The sequence below is a fragment of the Tenrec ecaudatus genome, chromosome 5 (assembly GCF_050624435.1).
Source record: "Tenrec ecaudatus isolate mTenEca1 chromosome 5, mTenEca1.hap1, whole genome shotgun sequence".
In the NCBI taxonomy this organism is placed as follows: domain Eukaryota; kingdom Metazoa; phylum Chordata; class Mammalia; order Afrosoricida; family Tenrecidae; genus Tenrec; species Tenrec ecaudatus.
This window is the reverse complement of record NC_134534.1, coordinates 177,399,887-177,417,500: the sequence shown is the minus strand read 5'-3', so window position 1 is coordinate 177,417,500 and position 17,614 is coordinate 177,399,887. Positions and strand designations below refer to the sequence as shown.

Sequence of the window (17,614 nt, the reverse complement as noted above, 5' to 3'; positions counted from 1 at the left end):
CCTCTGTTTCTTTTTACCTTCTTCCTGTCCCACTATCATGTTCCACCTTCCTTTGGCTCTATGTACTTCCTCTCAGCTACACTACACTTGATTGAACCCTCCCAGGCATTCTACACCCTCCCTGACATCGATTTCAGATCTCTTATTGTTCCCTAGTCCCTGGGTGTGTTGGCTCCCCCCTCCCTTTCCCCTACCTCCTCCTCCTCCTGTCCCCCAGTAACTGTGGGGTCCCATTGTTATCTCCTCGGGATTGTTTATCCTGCCTATCTTATATAGACATTTTTTAAGAGAGAAAAAAATAGCCTATGAATAGTTGCAGGTCTGTCTGCTGATCCTTATGAATGATTTCCAATCGGGTCTGATACAGTGCCATGCCATGCTCCCACAAGTCTGAAGTCTTTTTTCAGAATTTCTCAGGGACTTTTATTCTTTTGCTCCCCTTGCTGCTCTGTTGCAGTCCCTTCAAGTTACACCCTGGTTTGGGGGGTGGGGTGGGGTGGGGCCAGAGGGCACCATTCCCACACTGTGTCTCCAATGTTGCCTCCTACAACACTGTGGGTCAGTAAGGGGAGATCGTGTCTCATGGTGACCCTAAATTTAAACAATATTGTTTAACAATTTTAATAAGCATTGTTAAACAATTTAAACAGTGCAAGGCTAAATTTAAACAATCATTAAGAATTCTATAACTTCAAAGCAGGCTCAATAAATTTTAAACTGTCTCCATTACTGACACATGGTAACATACTTCAACTGATCAATTGAAATGTCTTACACCCTTTGCAAGGATTACTTTTGAGTCTTGAATTATGTAAATTCTTCAAGAGTGAAAACCTTTCTTTAGAACACATATAAGACTGCCGACCTGATGATGCATCCACTTACTACACCACCCTTCCTAGATGCTCTTTATGCGTACGTCACAGTCTTTAATCCTTAACATCAGTAACATCAATAACATTTATCACATAAGTGACCATTACCTAGTTTTCTATGTGTACTTTTTCAGTACAAATTAATCTCTATTTCTCCACTCCTTTTCTTCTTCTAATTTCCAGTGAAAGCTGAACCATGTGTAGGAAAGAAGAAATGAGGTAACTGTCCTCTAGAAGAGTGTCAATATAAAAAGAACCAACCTTGACCTCAGGGGAAGTAGAAAGACACACCTGTCCATCTGTTTTAAGACATGTCACACATGGGATCAATTATTTTAATTTGGACAATAACTCTGAGGTTATTTCAACTGCACTGACTGAGCAACGCAAACAATGGGTGCAGTACAGTAAAAGAATGTTCTAGAATGTTCACATTTATGCTCGGTCCATGTGGAGTTTCAGGTTGTTATTTGACAACTAGCACTCTGTGGCACTCTCAGTTCAGAACAAGCTACAATATAAATGCAGATGACTAAAATCTAATTGTTAATATATAGAATTCTCTTTCATCTAACATATGGTCCATAAATCCTATTAAATTATTTTAGTCCCCATTAATTTTAAAGAAATGCAGTTGTTTTAAGTAAGACAGGCTATAAAGCAAACCAAGCATGTAAATCTATTTCATTCTAAATATTCTTTAAGCCATTAACGTTCAAACTCAATTATAAAGCAATTCTAGAAATGTGTGGAGTCTGGACAATGGAGCCAAAATGTCCATGTTCTAAACCTAGACTTGAACTTGGAACTTATAAGACCTTGAGCAACATGCTTGATTGTTGTTTTTTTTTTTTTGCTTGATTGTTTTATGCCTCATTTTCTCATCTATAAAATCTTCAGAATTGGTATTATAAACACAGTAAATACACAACATAAAAAGTCCCAAAATTTTCTTCTACAAACTGGCTAACATAATATTGACACCAGAATCATTAAAGAATACTCAAGGGTCATATATTACAATCTGAAGTAGGGCTTGCCACATTACTACCTGTTTTCCTACTAAATATCTGAAACAACAAAGTCACAAATATATTAAGAGTTGAACACCGTGACAGAAATGTATTTATTCTATAATTCCAAAGTACTGAGCCCCAATTTCCCATTCAGTGGATAATTTGCTGATTTCAATAATCAAAATTCTCTTTAAATTAAAAAAAATTCTTCTTTCTTATCACTCCTCTTCCTATGAGTCAAATACGTCCTTCAGATGTCATCTTAGTAATAAGAGTTGTACGAGCCCCCAATAAAATGATTTAATTAAAAAATAAATACAAGGATTTTTTTTTAATGATGTCATCTATTGGGGAGAGAATGGGGGAAGTGATCACAATGATTGACATATAACCCATTCCCAGGGGGACAGACAACAGAAAAGTGGGTGAAGGAAGACACCGGTCTGTGAAAGACATGAACAAAATAATAAATTGTCAAGGGTTCATGAGGGAGGGGGGAAATGAGCTGATATCAAGGGCTTAAGTAGAAAGAAAATGTTTTGAAAATGATAGCAACACATGTACAAATGAGCATGACATGGATGGATGGATGGATGGATGGATGGATGATAAAAGCTGTAAGAACCCCCAATAAAATGATAGGAAGGAAGGAAAGAAGGAAGGAAGATGCTATCTACTTTTATTTATAGACTGGCTCTATAGTTAGTAGAACTTCAGAAATTACTCTCTGAAATTCAGGTAGAATTGCATTCAAATAACTTAAATCCATAAAGCCTCTAAAGAGACTACTTACCCAACTTGTGCTGCTTCCTTGCGTTTTGGTAAAAAGCAAAGATGAGCCCTGCAGCACCGCCCAGGAGGACAGCCAGTTCTTTCTGTAATTACAAAGATGCCAATTACACACTAGCCGGGTCTTCCCAGCACAGTTTATCAACTGGAACCTACTTCACTATGGTCAGTGCTATACACGAGAGAAAGTCACTAGATTATATTCTTCTTGGTATGTTGGGGGCATAATGCTGAAAAAATCATTTTCCAGTGCCAAGGATGGAAACAAATGGAATCACACACATAAGCTATCAAAATAGCTATGACTGCTACCCAAAAATATGTCCTGATGAGATTAACTCAGTACATTATTGATCAAGAGCACTAATTTATTTCAGAATAACACAAACTGAATGCTACATTTGGCAAGGATTATTACTTATGATTAAAACTTAAGACAAACATATTTAGCTGCCCTAATTCTTTATAGGTACACACTACTAAATAGCCCATGGGACCCTGGTAGTACAGTGGGGTATGCACTGAGCTGCTCACAACCAAGCACAATGTCAGCAGTTCTCAAGCACTCGCTCCTGAGAGGGAGAAAGGCGAGGGCTTCTACCCCCAAAATGAGTTCACTCGTCTCAGAACCCTCTGGGGGCAGTGCTACTTTGTCTTGCAGGGTGGCTACGAGTTGAAATTCACTCAAGAGCTGTGACCATGGTAATTTGGGGGGGGGGATTATTTCTTGTTTATTTTCTCCCTTCCTAGTAAGGATGCACAAAGGAAGGAGTAGACACTAGGTGTACTGTACGTATGCAATAAACTACATGCTGACTACTGAGGTAATTATTATTAAAATGAAGTCTTAAAATATATTTTCCTAAATCATAAAAGCAACACACATGCATAATACTCAGAAGCATGTAAAGAAAAGGCCCTTCATTTCTTCTGCTCTAATCCATTCTCAGAGGTAACCAATGCAATAAAAAGAAATCTTCCACTATCAACTCTATCTCCAGATAGGTAGGTAAGACTTACCCCCAATACGCTGTTATCAGTGTTGCTATTTAGTTTTGAAGCTAATCACTTTCCCTTTTTATATAGTAGAGATTTATGGTTAAACGTCACCCTCCCACTGGAAATGTAAACTTATTTTACATCTAACTCAGCCTGTTGCTGTCTGATGGAGATTCTGTAAGACAGAACTGCCTCCAACAGTTTCAAAGGCTGAAAAAGCTTTACAGAAGCAGATGGTGAGGATCCTCCTGTGGAGTAGCTTGGTGGGTTTGAACTACTGACCGTTTGGTGAGCAGCTAAGTGCTTAACCATTGTGCCACGAGCCCTACATAGCTCTGGCCTAGAAAATGTTTGCATCAGTGTTTTTGAAGATGAAAACATAAATTAAAACCACCTGATAAAGAGATTCAGCTGTCAGAAGACAAAACAAATGTCAACCCCATCTACTATAGGAGCTGATTAAGGTTCACCTTTCAGTTACAGATAGCCAGTTTTGTGAAAATTTTACAAGCTCAAAAGCTGGATTTTTTGTTTTCAGAATGCAGTTTAGAGTCTTTCCATGAGACCAGCTTTATTATTTTATTAACTTCTATGGCTACTTGGGAGGAGCCCTGGTGACAGAGTGGGCGTGTGCTGGGCTGCTAACCATGTAAGGTCAGAAGTTCGAAGCTCCTTGGAGGAAGAAGAATGAGGCTTTCTAGTCCTGTAAAGAGAAGTCTTGAAGGCCCACAGGGCAGCTGCCCCTCGTCTTACTGGGCTGCCATGAGTCAGAAGCTCCTAGATGGCAGGCAGTGAGTTTGGTTTCATTTATGGCTGCTTGAGTTTCATGAATAATGCAACTAATGAAACTCCTAATTAGTCATTTTCTTTTTATGAATCACAATGTATCTTTAAGAAAAAAATTTAAATCCATTTATACACTAGCGATCGTGAAAGAAGGTTTACTACAAATAAGTTTCTACTTTTCCTTTTTATTCCCTGTAATTTCTGCCTACACTTAATACTACTTTCTTTGGAGAATGCCCAAGCCTAGTGGTTAGATCTTTATGGTGTATTTATCCACAATGTTCTATCATTTTAAATTTCCTGTCTTTGTGATTCTTACTATCCTTGCTGAGCTTTGCTATTAAGATCCCTAGTCCTGCTTCACTTGGTACAACTTTGACATGCTCCTCCTCACTCTGAATCATTTGTAAGATGGGTTTTTGTTTTGTTCTTTTCATGTAATACTTTGCTATGTGCTTCAGTCCAAGTGCCCTATTCTATCAGAAACTGAATATGAATTAATGTTGATTACTGATTTGATATATTTGGTGTATGTTTTCCCTATGTTTGCTACACTTTCATTTTCTTTCTTTCTTTTGTGTGGATCTCTTGGAAGTATTTTGGAAAAACTCTATTTGTACTTCTAAGATCACATACCCCTAAATATTCTCTTTTATGATAGCATGATTTCCTACTATGGAAAATATTTAAATGCACTTTTTAAAATTTTCAGAATTATTTCTTGATTTTTGTCCCAACTTTGAATAACACAAATCTAAAGAATAGACATATACTGTATATAACAGTCTCTGGCTACAATAAAGTAAAACTAGAAAATGAACTAGCAGGCTGCTATGAGTCATATCATTTTAATGTCTAGCTGTTCTGAGAATTATTAAGCATTTTCACTAAGAATGGATGTTAGACTTTATCAAAAACCTACAGAATATTTATGAAACAGATTATAAGATTATTCTCTTTTGATGAGTGTGGCAGTTACCTACTCTATCAACTTGTGTGCGTTAACCCTGTAACGCTGAGCGTGACGTTTTTGCAACATTTAATTAAAACATATCTGGTACCGAAATTATAAAGCTTTTGGAGCTGAGGAATTGTCGGCGAAATCGTCACGCTTTACTAGTACAAATGCACACCGCTAGTCATGCTTGAATAGTAGCACATGTTTTGACCGATTGTGCACTTGAGGATAATTGGTCATTTGCGTTCAGTACATTTTATGATAATTTTCAACCTAGTGAAGTTTTAGTGTTGATATTTTTTGTATGTGTTCATAAAACTGTAGTTTTTATATCAAAGGTGTAATACTCATAAAAACATTAGATTTATATTTCCGCTTTTTGCAAATGTAATGAATTCGTTACATTCAGTTTTTGAATCGACGATGACAAAAATTACCACAGCATGAATTGTGACTTGTTTTATGGAAAACAGCGAATTTATGACCTAGATGGAAGTGGTACAGACTCAGACAAGGAACCAGATGCTAATATGGATGAAATTGGTAAATAAAATGTGTATTATATTTTAAATTTTTGATTTTACAATATAAAATTTTAATTATATGGCTATTCAAACCATTTTGATAACAATATTTAATTTTTCCCATGATAGGAACTGAGTATACACCAGATTATTTTGACCTGGATGAATTAGAAGACCTCCTAGTTAGTAATGATAATACTAGTGAAGATGAGTTAGAAGCTTCAGTTATTGAAGTTCAAGAATCAATTCCTATTACTACAAGTTCAAAGCCGTCCACATCAACAAATCGAAGAATTCCTCTTTGGCGGCACATTTCTGGAGACGATACAGCTAGGCCTATGTCTGAGTGGTTAGGACAAATAGATTCTTCTGGGGTAGTAAAACGTTCTGTTGAATATTTTAGACATTTTTTCTCGAAGGATATCATTACCCAAATTGTTGACAAATCAAATCTTTATGCAAACCAGCAAAATCCCAATGAGTCTCTTGCACTGAGTAGCCAAGAACATGAGCAATTTTGGGGTACACTGCTTACTATATTGATGGTGAAGCTCTCAAATTCACGTTTATATTGGAAGAGCAACTAAACTGTCCTATTGTATCGGAAGTGATAAATAGAGATAGATGGGAAGATATAAAGTCCAAGATTCACTTCAAAAAAAGAAGAAAAAAAAAGATTCACTTCAATGGTAATTCACAAATTCCCAAAGTCTACAAGAGTTCAAAATGAGCATCGCCAAAGCTCTTCTTCTTGAAGGAAAAAGTCATAGACCAACAAAAAGAGGCAGGACTTTACTGATGTTGAATTTGCTAAAAAAAAAGGGAAGAGGTCCTGCCACCAAAAAGTATCCCTGGAACAGATAACCCTTGATGACCTCATTTGGAGGCATGAGGAAGATAAATAGGTCACTGGAGGCCAGACCACTCTCCCTCTGCTCCAACTTCCAGCTCATGGAGACTGCAAGCCACATGGAGCCAGGCTGATGGCAGCAAGACCCCTGGAGATGCGCTCACTGTGACTGGAGCTACAAGACTGCACCCAGCGGCCTGTGAACTTCCTGCATTCAGCATCATTGCATGTGCTGTGTGAGTCTCAAGAGGAATTCATGGGCTAATATCGGACTTATGGGTTAATATTGAACTTACGGACTTGATCGACATGGGGCTGGGATGTTTTGATGCATAATTACTTCTTGATATAAAGCTCTCTCTTACAAATATATGCAGTGTCAATGAATTTGTCTCTCTAGTCAATGTGGTCTAACACAATGAGAATATCCTAACACTGAACCTTCTCTGTTTTCCTGAAGTAAACTCCACTTGGTCATTTTTTTAAATCTGACTTGCTAAATTTTCATTTAAATTTTTATGGAAATGCTATGATTTCAAAATCAAAACTAAAACAAGCTTATTGCTCAAGTTTTATATTTTACGAGTAGCATGAATTTTTAAGTTTGAATTAATAGAAAGGTTTTTTTGTTTCTTTTTGTCAGATTTTGATATTTGGAAGGTTTTTCTTTTTAGCACCCTGAAGTAACTTTACAAATACTGTAACTGTGTTCCTTAAATTATTCCTTGACTTAAACAATGTACAGAAAAAAAAAGAACAATTATTCCTTGACTTTAGAATTCACTTGTGAAAGTGAACATTTATTTTTCTATTTTTTCCTTTTTGGGGATATGCATTGCAAACAGGAGGTGCCCTAGTGGCACAAGGGTTAAGCACTCGCTCCGTAGCTAACCAGAAAGACAGCGGTAGCTGCTGCATGCAAGAAAAGACCTGGGCAGACTTTGGTAATCCACTTCCGTAAAGATTTCAGCCAAGAAAACCCTACAGGGCAGTTCTACTCTGTCCTGCAGGGTTGCTAAGAGTCAGGATGGATGCTGACCACACACAGAAGCCGCAGTGCACGTGACTAGTTGGCCACTCTCTGTGTTTTTGCTATTCTTCCTGTGACATGTCATCTGAAGCAGATGCTTCCCTAAGAAATCATTCATTCCATCATTTTCAAATTTACGCATTTCCACAGAGCTCAACAAAGTACCTTTGTTAAAAAAAATTTTTTGTGTGGTAAAATAAATAAAACCTGCCACTTTACTTTTAACTGTATAATTCAGTGGAATTCATTTTTATCTTTTCAGAAAAAACTTAAGAACATTAATGGTTGGTATACTTACCGAACCTTTTTTCCATTTTCAGTAATCTTAGTTACATTTAATAATCCATATTTCTCTTGACCCTATAGAACAGAATAATAGTACTATTTATACCTCATGCATATAGACAGTGAGATCCAGGTTCTTATACACGACTGAATCAAAATAATCTGGTACTCTAAAAGTGAGCTTAAGAGAAATGATTAGTTAGTATGCAATGTAATTAGTTCTAGCGTACATTAAGAATTTTATTTCCTAATGCTTCTATATTTTCTGTAATTTTACAATTAAATGTTTCCTTCTCTCCTTCTGTCACAGTATCCATTAGGTACTCTCCCAGCCAATTAGATTGTCAAAGGAATGCCACCAAAACAGTAGTAGAGAATTATTTGTGTTCCTGTTCAAAGAAAGAGATATGCTGCTATGAAAAAGAAAACAAGGAGGGAGGGGACGGGAAAAAGGGAAAATGAGGAGCTGATTCCAGGAACCCAAGAGGAAGGCGAATTTTGAGAATGATGAGGGCCACAAATGTATAACTGTGGTTTACACAATTGATATATGTATCGATTGTGATAAGGGTTGTATGAGCCCCAATGATTTGAAAAAATGAAAAAGAAAACAAAATATTAGATTTGCTGTTATTTTACAATATGTATTAGTGTAAGAAAACACTTAGTAAACTAATCTTCAAGGCCAGGATATGTTAAAAAAATTGCAGTAACCGTGGTTAATACATTAGTCAAAGGTAACTGGTACTATACATACACCTGACCTGACTATGGCAATGAAAACGCACTATGTGCTTCAGTAAGCATATTATCAATAGAGAGTTGGGCTCTGGACAAACCAGATTATCCAGCTAATGTCTAAAACAATACAAGCTCTATCGAAGCACACAAAGGTAAAAGCCACTGTACTAAAATAAATGTTATCACTGAATTAATGAAGCATTGTGATTGATGTTTCCTATATTCAAATGAAATTAATCAAAATAAAGTCAGTGTCTATACATAATAATCAATATTAGTAAGCATTGCATGGACATAACATACAACAAAACTTACTATAAACTGATCATCTCTCTCACACACACAAAATACAAATCCTCAATTCATAATTTCTCAGACTACTTATCCTTCATATTTAGCTTCTTTCTTGCACTTTTTTTGGGATGGGAGATCTACCTAATATGGAACATAAATGGAATATTATATACTTTTCCTATAGTATCTATAATATGCTTGAAAATGTTGCCTGGTCTGATAAAAACTCAGTCACAGACAAAGCCAATACAAACTCTAGTGCTTATTCATACTTCTGGTATACTAGGAATTTGGTGAATTTGCTGAAGTTTCACTGCAATTAAATCATAAATTTAGTGTTAGATTTCAGAAATGAAAGTCTGGTATTTATCTCGAAAGCTGACAGGTGCTTCTACAGCACATACACAGTTATAAGTATGCAGATTACAGTAAAGAACATTCTTGCTGTACAATCCCTACCAATGACGTAGGAACTAAGCAACACTCATCTTAGTGGGTGGGCACTAGCTATCTCAGAAAACACCAGGTGAGACTTATCCCATTAAAAATATCAAAGGTGGAAAAAGAGGCAGGTCATACAGATACTGGATCAGGACGACAAATGGAGAAGATAGTACTAAGGACAGACAGCTGAGAAATATTATAAAGATGGTCAATGAACAGGCAAAACTAGAACAAAATTGCTTGTATAAGTGCATCATTCAAGAGAGGGTCCAGAATTTTCACCCAATCTCCACATGGACCAAAACCCAAGTATCAATGCTGTAAGTAGTAAGTACTCTAATTTGAACATGAAATAAGAACAAGATTTGTTACATTACAAAGTACAAGCACAGGAAACAGTATCACACAGCTTGGCAAGTACTACGAGAGACCCATGCATACGTAACTGTGCATACCTGACTCCACCAGGGGCACAGAGAAACTAATTCAATCTGGAGGGAAAAAGAAAATCAGAAGGCTGAACTTAACAGGTGAGCAAAGTGTAAGAAGCAAAAAGGAGCGAAAGGGCCAAGGGTGAACAACATGCAGTATAAATACACAGAAAATAGACTACATATCAAATTTAGGAGTGTTTAAGCTCTTTTAAATTTAAAATTCTTGGTAAGGCAGGAAAACACCAAGAAAAGAATAGGAATCTATTCAAGCACGGACAGCTGATCGTCAACTCAAGGTCAAAATCCTTCAAATAGGGAGCAAACGGTCTCTCTAGCAAATGGTGTCTATCTGCTGAAAATGAAAACAGAACCCATATTTCATACCATACACAGAAAGGAACGTCAAAGGGATTAAAGGCTTAAAGATGAAACCTAAAACTACAAAAACCATAAGAAAAAACAGAGACAGTGCTAGGAACCCTAATTTAAACAAAAAAACTCACTGCCATCGAAGTCCATTTTAACTGATAGCAACCCTACAGAGCAGGGCAGACCTGCCTCGGTGGCTGTCTAAGACGGTAACTCTCCACTGTGGGAGAGACCCTCATCTCTCTCCTGCGGAAAAGCTGGTGGTTTCAAACTGCTAATCTGTTAGCGCCCAACACATCACGTCTTCTAGACGGTATAAACACCAAACATAACTTAATATGCACAAGAAGGCTCTCTTAAAAATTAGAAACTTATGTTCATCAAAAGACTTCTCTAAGGTGGATCGAGAGAGGGGGAACCAATCACAATGATCTACCTATAGCCTCCTCCCAGAGGGACCGACAACAGAAAAGTGGGTGAAGGGAGATAGTGGTCGGTGTAAAACATGAAAAAAATTTTAATAAATTATCAAGGGTTATGAAGAAGGGAGGGTGGGGACAGGGGGAAAATACGCTGATACCAAGGGCTCAAGTAGAAAGAAAATGTTTTTAAAATGACGATGGCAACATATACACAAATATGCTTGACACAATGGATGTATGTACTGATTGTGGTAAGAGCTGCAAGAACCCCCAATAAAATGTTAAAAAAAAAAAAAAAAAAGACTTCTCCAAAAGGGTAAAAAGGAAACCTGCAAACCGGGAATAAATTTTAGGCAATGGTTTATCATCCGACATGGGTCTGACTAACAGAATATACAGAAAACCTCAACACCTTCACTACAGAAAGAAAAACAACCCAATATAAAAATAAACAAAAGAAATAAACAGACACATCACAAAACGACATTCAAGCAGGTAACAAACACATGGTGAGATGAAATCCTCAGTCATTAGAGAGGTGCGTATCTAAACTACAATGAGATATCATCTCACCTGAAAAATAAGGACACTAATCAAAGAAACACAAGTCAGGAGATAACAAATGTTGGTGATGTTGCAGGGAGATTAAAACTCTTGCACAAAGTACATGGGAAAATGGCGTTTCCTTTAAGAGCTAAAAAAAGGAACTACCACATAATCCAGCAACTCTACTCCTTGGCATATACCCTGAGGTAGTAAGAGTCGTAACACGAATAGACATAATGTTCATTGTAGCATCCTTCACAACAAGACAATGGAAACAACCTAAGTGTCCATCAATGAGAGACTGGACAAGCATACTGTGGTGCAATGAATTACATCAGGGAAACACCTCACAACAGGGATGGATCTGGAAGACATTACATTGAGTAAAATAAGTCAATCATAAAAGGGAAAATATTGTATGAGAAACCATAAAAAATAAGAATGCACAAAGGGAAAAAATCAACAACAAAATATTCTTTTAAGGTTACTAGGGATGACAGAAGGGAAAACTACCAACGAGACAGAACCAAACAACAACCACCTCACTGCCATTGCCATGGGAGTGGAGTCCACTGGATAAGAGTTCATGACGGTGAAGGGAAAGACAATACTCAACATGGGGAGAGCACAACATGACCAAGGCAAAGGAAGCTACTGAATAATAATCAACTATAATAATTATTATAGAGTAGATAAGCCTACAATACTAATAACAATAATTTACAAATGGAAACAGGTAAATAAGCATGTATAGGGGTGTGGAAGAGTGTCGGGAACACACACACTTAGAGATAAGGGTTTGGTGTGTATGTTTCTGCATATGCAATTGTAGAAAACATTAATATAGACAATAAAGCATACAGGGGCACAATCATGAAAATGTCTCAAACACAAGCAAACACTTCACAGGATGAAGTTCCCAAGCATGAAGGCAAAGGGCCATAGAGATTCAAGGACACCTACACTAATTGGCAGAACACAGATCCCCCAAACAAGGGCCTATATCCTATTTTGATGAGCAGAGTCTTACAAGAGACCAACTCAGATACAACCTTCTAGTCACTTCCTGCCTGGAACAAAATTGAGTCCAGAAAGCAAAGACTCAAGGGAGCAAGTGATCCAAATGACTAATGGACCACAAGAAACACAACCTGCATGACCTCAAGAACAGAAGAATTGGATGGGGTCCGTTACAACTGAGATTACAACAGAAGATCAAGGAGAAAAACATAGAGGAAAAAATCCAATTCACAAAAAATACCAGCCTTACTGACCTGAGAGAGACTCGGGGAACGCCAGAAACTATGCTTCTAAGACAGCTTTCTCATCAGGAAGTGAAGCCATTCCAGGAGACTTTTTGCCAAATAATAAGCTCCTTAAAAACAACAAACCCAAGATGAATGTGTTCCTTTGGCTAATGAACTATATGAAATCAAAAGGATATGTTCCAAAAAGCAAAGATGAGAAGGGTAGACATTTCAGATGGAAAAAAGGTGAGAACCCAAGGGAGCAACTGAGGAGAGAGCTAACATGTGGGGAATGCAGCCAATGACATGGAACGATGTGTGCAAACTACTGGATGAAAACTCATCTCCTCTGTAGAATTTCACCTAAAGTACAATGAAAAAGAAAATTTTAAGAAAAGGAAATGTGTCAGAGGTGTAGGAAGGAGTATCTTGTATTACCTACTAAGGAGGGCTTGTGGTTTGTTTTAAATCCTGAAGGGGCTTAATCAGCCTTGGGAAAAGAGAAGGGTGGAGAGTAGCATACACTAAGAAAGGATAAGGCACTCTGATGGCACTGAACTAACCACAAGGTCGGTGGTTCAGACCCACTAGCTGCTCCATGGGAGAAAGATGAAGCTGTCTACTGTTGTCAAAATTTCAAGTCTTGGAAACCCACAGGAGCAGTTCCACTCTGTCCTATGGGGTCCCTCTGAGTCAGAATCTACTTAGTGGCAGTGAGTTTTGAGTTAGAAGAAAGTACGGTAAGAACCAACTAAAAAAACTCCTATTAACATAGTGATGGCGAAAGCTTGGCCAGGCCAGTGACAGAAACTGTGTGCAGAGGAGCCACGTTTGGTCTTAAGAAGATAAAACAAACAGGGATTGGATGTAAGAGGACATATGTGGTAGCTTGAGCAACTCAGTAGATCACAGCTAAGATGCCACTTTCAGGAGAAAGCTTTCCCTAGTCACTTTAAGTAGATGTTTCCCCCCTGTCCATTATTCTCTATCACTGCCCCATTCTTTTTCTCATTGCATGTAATGCAAAACACATACTACATATAAATTATGGTAACTACATATCAATTTACTGTCAACTCCATTAGGTCTCATGTTGGGATATCTGCTGTGTTTATCAATACACAGCTAGTGTCTAGTGCTGCATCTAATATGCAGTTGGTGCAACATAAATATTTCCTGAATGAATTAACTAACAAGTTAACAGTATTATCATAAGAATTAAATACAAAGCAAGGTTAGAGGAAGGGGGGGAAGCTTTTAAGTTTTTAAACACGTAAGTTTTAAATTTTGACATAAAAGTGGATGATATAGACAGATGAGGGAGCCCCTGTAGGGTGAAAATGGTGAATGCATGCAGCTGCTACCAGAAATGCTGAAAGTTTGGGTCTACCCATAGGCAAGAAAACAGGCCTGGAAACCCTAAGGAATACAATTTTACTGACACACATGGGGTTGACCACGAGATGGAACTGACTTGAAGGCAACTGTTAGTGGTAATATAGGTGCAAAATGTGGGGAAATTACTTAGACTATTTCATACTACTTGGTGTACTTTCTCTATTTAATGATTCAAAATTGGCCATGGGGGGGGGGGGATGTGGCTTACAATGATAACTTCGAAAATACATGAAAATTCCCATCTAAATATATTTTAACACTTCAAAGCCAACTTTATATTAAAAAATAGCAGAATAAACAAGTATGAAATAAAATCAAGCAACTAAATGAAAAAGACAATTAAAGTACAGCTTTGCTTAAAAGGATTACAGTAATCCCATCCTAACAAACAAGACAATAACAAAATTTCAATTCTATGAAGTCATCTGGGGGCAATGGCACAATTTCATAATCACTTAGCTGGATTCAGAATTTCCAATCAAGTTTGCATTCATATTTTGCAAAAGAAACATTTCCCAATTTAGACTAACAACAATAATGTACCAGATCAACATCCCTATCTTCAGTTATAATGATACACTAATCAAGATTTTTTTGTGTGTGCAAGATAGGTAAACTGCACAATACTATAGTGATAAGAAGAGAAGCATACAGGATGAAAGTTTGGACAGACAGGAAGTGGTTACAAGTTTGTTGAGAATGGGGAGGCTGCAGTACCTGCCTCATTGGCACAGGTTTCCTTTGGGGCTGCTGAAGATGTCTTAAAACTATCTAGAGCTCACAGCTGCATCAAACTGCAAAGCTAGTTAACTGCCTTTGAATTGTTAACTTTTAAATGGTTCTTTTTATGTTATCTGAATTTTACCTCAAAAAATTTTTAAAGAATTACTGTTATAAAAATGTTAGAAACTAAAATAATGTTTTTAAAGGTGTGAGGCACTGAGTTTCTATCTATGGTAGTGGGCAATTGGGTAATAATTATGGTTGTAAAACATGACCACTGAAAAAAAATTTTTAATTAAAAATAAACATGACCACTGTAGCTGCTATCACTAAATTTCACAGCTCCAAAATGCTGAACTGGCAATGCTGTGTTCTATATATATTTTTAAGTTTAAAATAAAAGGCTCTAGGATAGTATACCCAATGAAAATAAATCAGTAAATTTGTTTGTTGGAGAAAGTGTTGAAATCTACTCTTCTCCAAAACAGTAATATATTTTAACACCATAAGCTCAAGTTTCCAATTTATTTATATATTCTAAAACTTAATTCAGTAATTGGTAATCTGCACTCAAGACAATTCATAATTACCTTACATATAACAAAACAAAACACTGCCTGGTCCTGCGTCATCCCCACAATCACTGCAGCGTTTGAGTCCAATCAATGTTTTGGTCACTGTGTCAACTTGAGACTCAAAAATGCCTGTTTGCGTAGGTGTCTTGTGACAGCTAGAGATTAGGTTATAATTTTACAACACCCCAGAAAAGCCTACTTAATTCATATATGTAGCTATACTGTGCAAAAGTATATTTTACACACACACAAAAGAAGGGGTACCCCTTCAAAAATGGAATTTTAAAAATTTACCCTCTCCCCCAAGAAAGCTATGTATTAAATTTTTTTTTTACACAGCAACCTTATCATCTTCCAAGTACTCCATTACACTTAATACATTGGTCAAATCTGCGATTCCATTCTTGGAAACATTTTCCAAACTCATCTGTTTGGAGAGCTGACAACACTTCCGTCAATTTTTACATCACCGGCAGATCGCTGTCTTTCCATGTCCCTTTGCATTGTGGACACAAAAAGAAGCTGCATGGGGCAAGGTCTGACGAGTAAGGTGTGTGGGCAAGAGACCCATGCTGTTTTTTGCCAAAAACTGGTGCACTAAGATGGCTCCGTGAGCAGGTCGTTGTCCTGGTGGTAAAACCAGTCCCCCATCCGCCACAAAGCAGGCTTTGGGACGCACACTATTACACAACCTTTTCAGAACCTCTAAATAGAAAGCTTGATTAATAGTCTGACCTGGTGGAACAAACTCCAAATGCACTGAGTCGACATTTTTGTCTGTTTGGGGACATGGACAGAATAGAGACCGTCCAGAATGAGGTTTGTCATCAATCGACATTTCACCTGTTTTGAAATGAGAAAACCACTTGTACACGAGTTTTCCTACAGCGTTGTCATTATAAGCTGTGTTCAACATCACAACAGTTTCTGCAGCATTTTTCCTGAGCAAGAAGCAAAACTTCACGCCTGCAGGCTGTTCTCTTAAATCAGCCTTCACAAATAATGAGGTTTGAGCAAAACTGCTTTTACAAAAAAATTCCCTGTGACCAGAGAGACCATTCCCAAGCGAGCTTTTCTTTTTGTTGTTTTTTAGGGGGTACCCCCTGATGTATATGTAAGAAGGGGTTATGAAAATAGTAATACATATGGAAACTGGCAATAAAATACTGTAAGAAAAATGAACATGTTCTCAATTTGTACAGCGAGATAGGCTCTGGTTGATTGGAAGAGATTAAAGAGGTAGATGAGCAATTCAGAGCTTGAAGGTGCTATCAGACTGCTATCACTGATATAGTATTATTTGGGGTTTTTTTCACTTTGAAATTTGCAGTTTCTTATCACTAAATCTTATCAGCCCTAAGATTCTGAATCACAAGGAAAAGGGATAGGTTAATCTTATGTTAATTAGGAGAGAGGAAAAAACAAATGAAAAGTCCATGAGTGTAAAAGACAAAAAGGCCAGGCAGCAACTCAGAACAAGGGTCGTAAAAAATGGAAGAGGGTGCAAGTCTCACATGGAGGTTCAGAAAAGAATGGAAGAGGAGCATTCCAGGGGGCAAGGAAAATTGTGTGTCCATGTAAAAACAGAATGCTCTCAGGTAGAATAAAGAAAGCTGTTCATTTTTTCACCTGATGGTTAGGGGTTAAAAAGAAGAAACTGAGCAGAAACACTGACACGGCAAGTTGCGTACACTGGGCATCAGAGGGAGCCATGAGTCCAAGATGACCTAGTTTTTAAAAAGATCAAAAGTAGAAACAGAGACCCTAATCAGTGAGAGAGTTTAAAGCTTAGTAGGGAGAGCGGAGTATGTGAAATAACCTATACACCAATCAATACAGTAAGTAACTTGGGTGCTCAGAAATAAAGAACACATGGAAATTATGCCGAGATAGTTTGGCAAGAAGAAACACCTCTCCGGATAGGGCAAGATATGACAAAATAACGATGTATAAATTACCAAGGGCATATGAGGGAGGGGGGAATGGGGAGGGAGGGGGGAAAAAAAAGAGGACCTGATGCAAGGGGCTTAAGTGGAGAGCAAATGCCTTGAGAATGATTGGGGCAGGGAATGTATGGATGTGCTTTATACAATTGATGTATGTATATGTATGGATTGTGGTAAGAGTTGTTTGAGTCCCTAATAAAATGTAAAAGAAGAAAAGAGAAAAAAATTATTAAGGCAAAGACTGTACAGATGTGCTTTATACAACTGATGTATGTATATGTATGAACTGTGAAAAGAATTGTATCAGCCCCAATAAATTGTTAAAATTTTTAAAAAATTAAAAAAAAAAACACCTCACATTCA

The 17,614-nt window shown here is 37.3% G+C and overlaps 1 protein-coding gene across 5 annotated transcripts in view; it reads right to left on the bottom strand.

Annotated features, from left to right (window-relative positions):
* The window catches only part of ARHGAP12 (Rho GTPase activating protein 12), a 139,372-nt gene that overhangs the window by 25,533 nt on the left and 96,225 nt on the right, over positions 1–17,614 (bottom strand). For all 5 annotated transcript variants that reach the window (XM_075550328.1, XM_075550329.1, XM_075550330.1 and 2 more), the window contains 2 exons: positions 8,126–8,187; positions 2,685–2,766 (listed from right to left, as the gene is read on the bottom strand). In XM_075550328.1, coding sequence (XP_075406443.1) covers positions 2,685–2,766; positions 8,126–8,187 — 144 coding nt within the window. The remainder of the gene's footprint in view (positions 1–2,684; positions 2,767–8,125; positions 8,188–17,614) is intronic.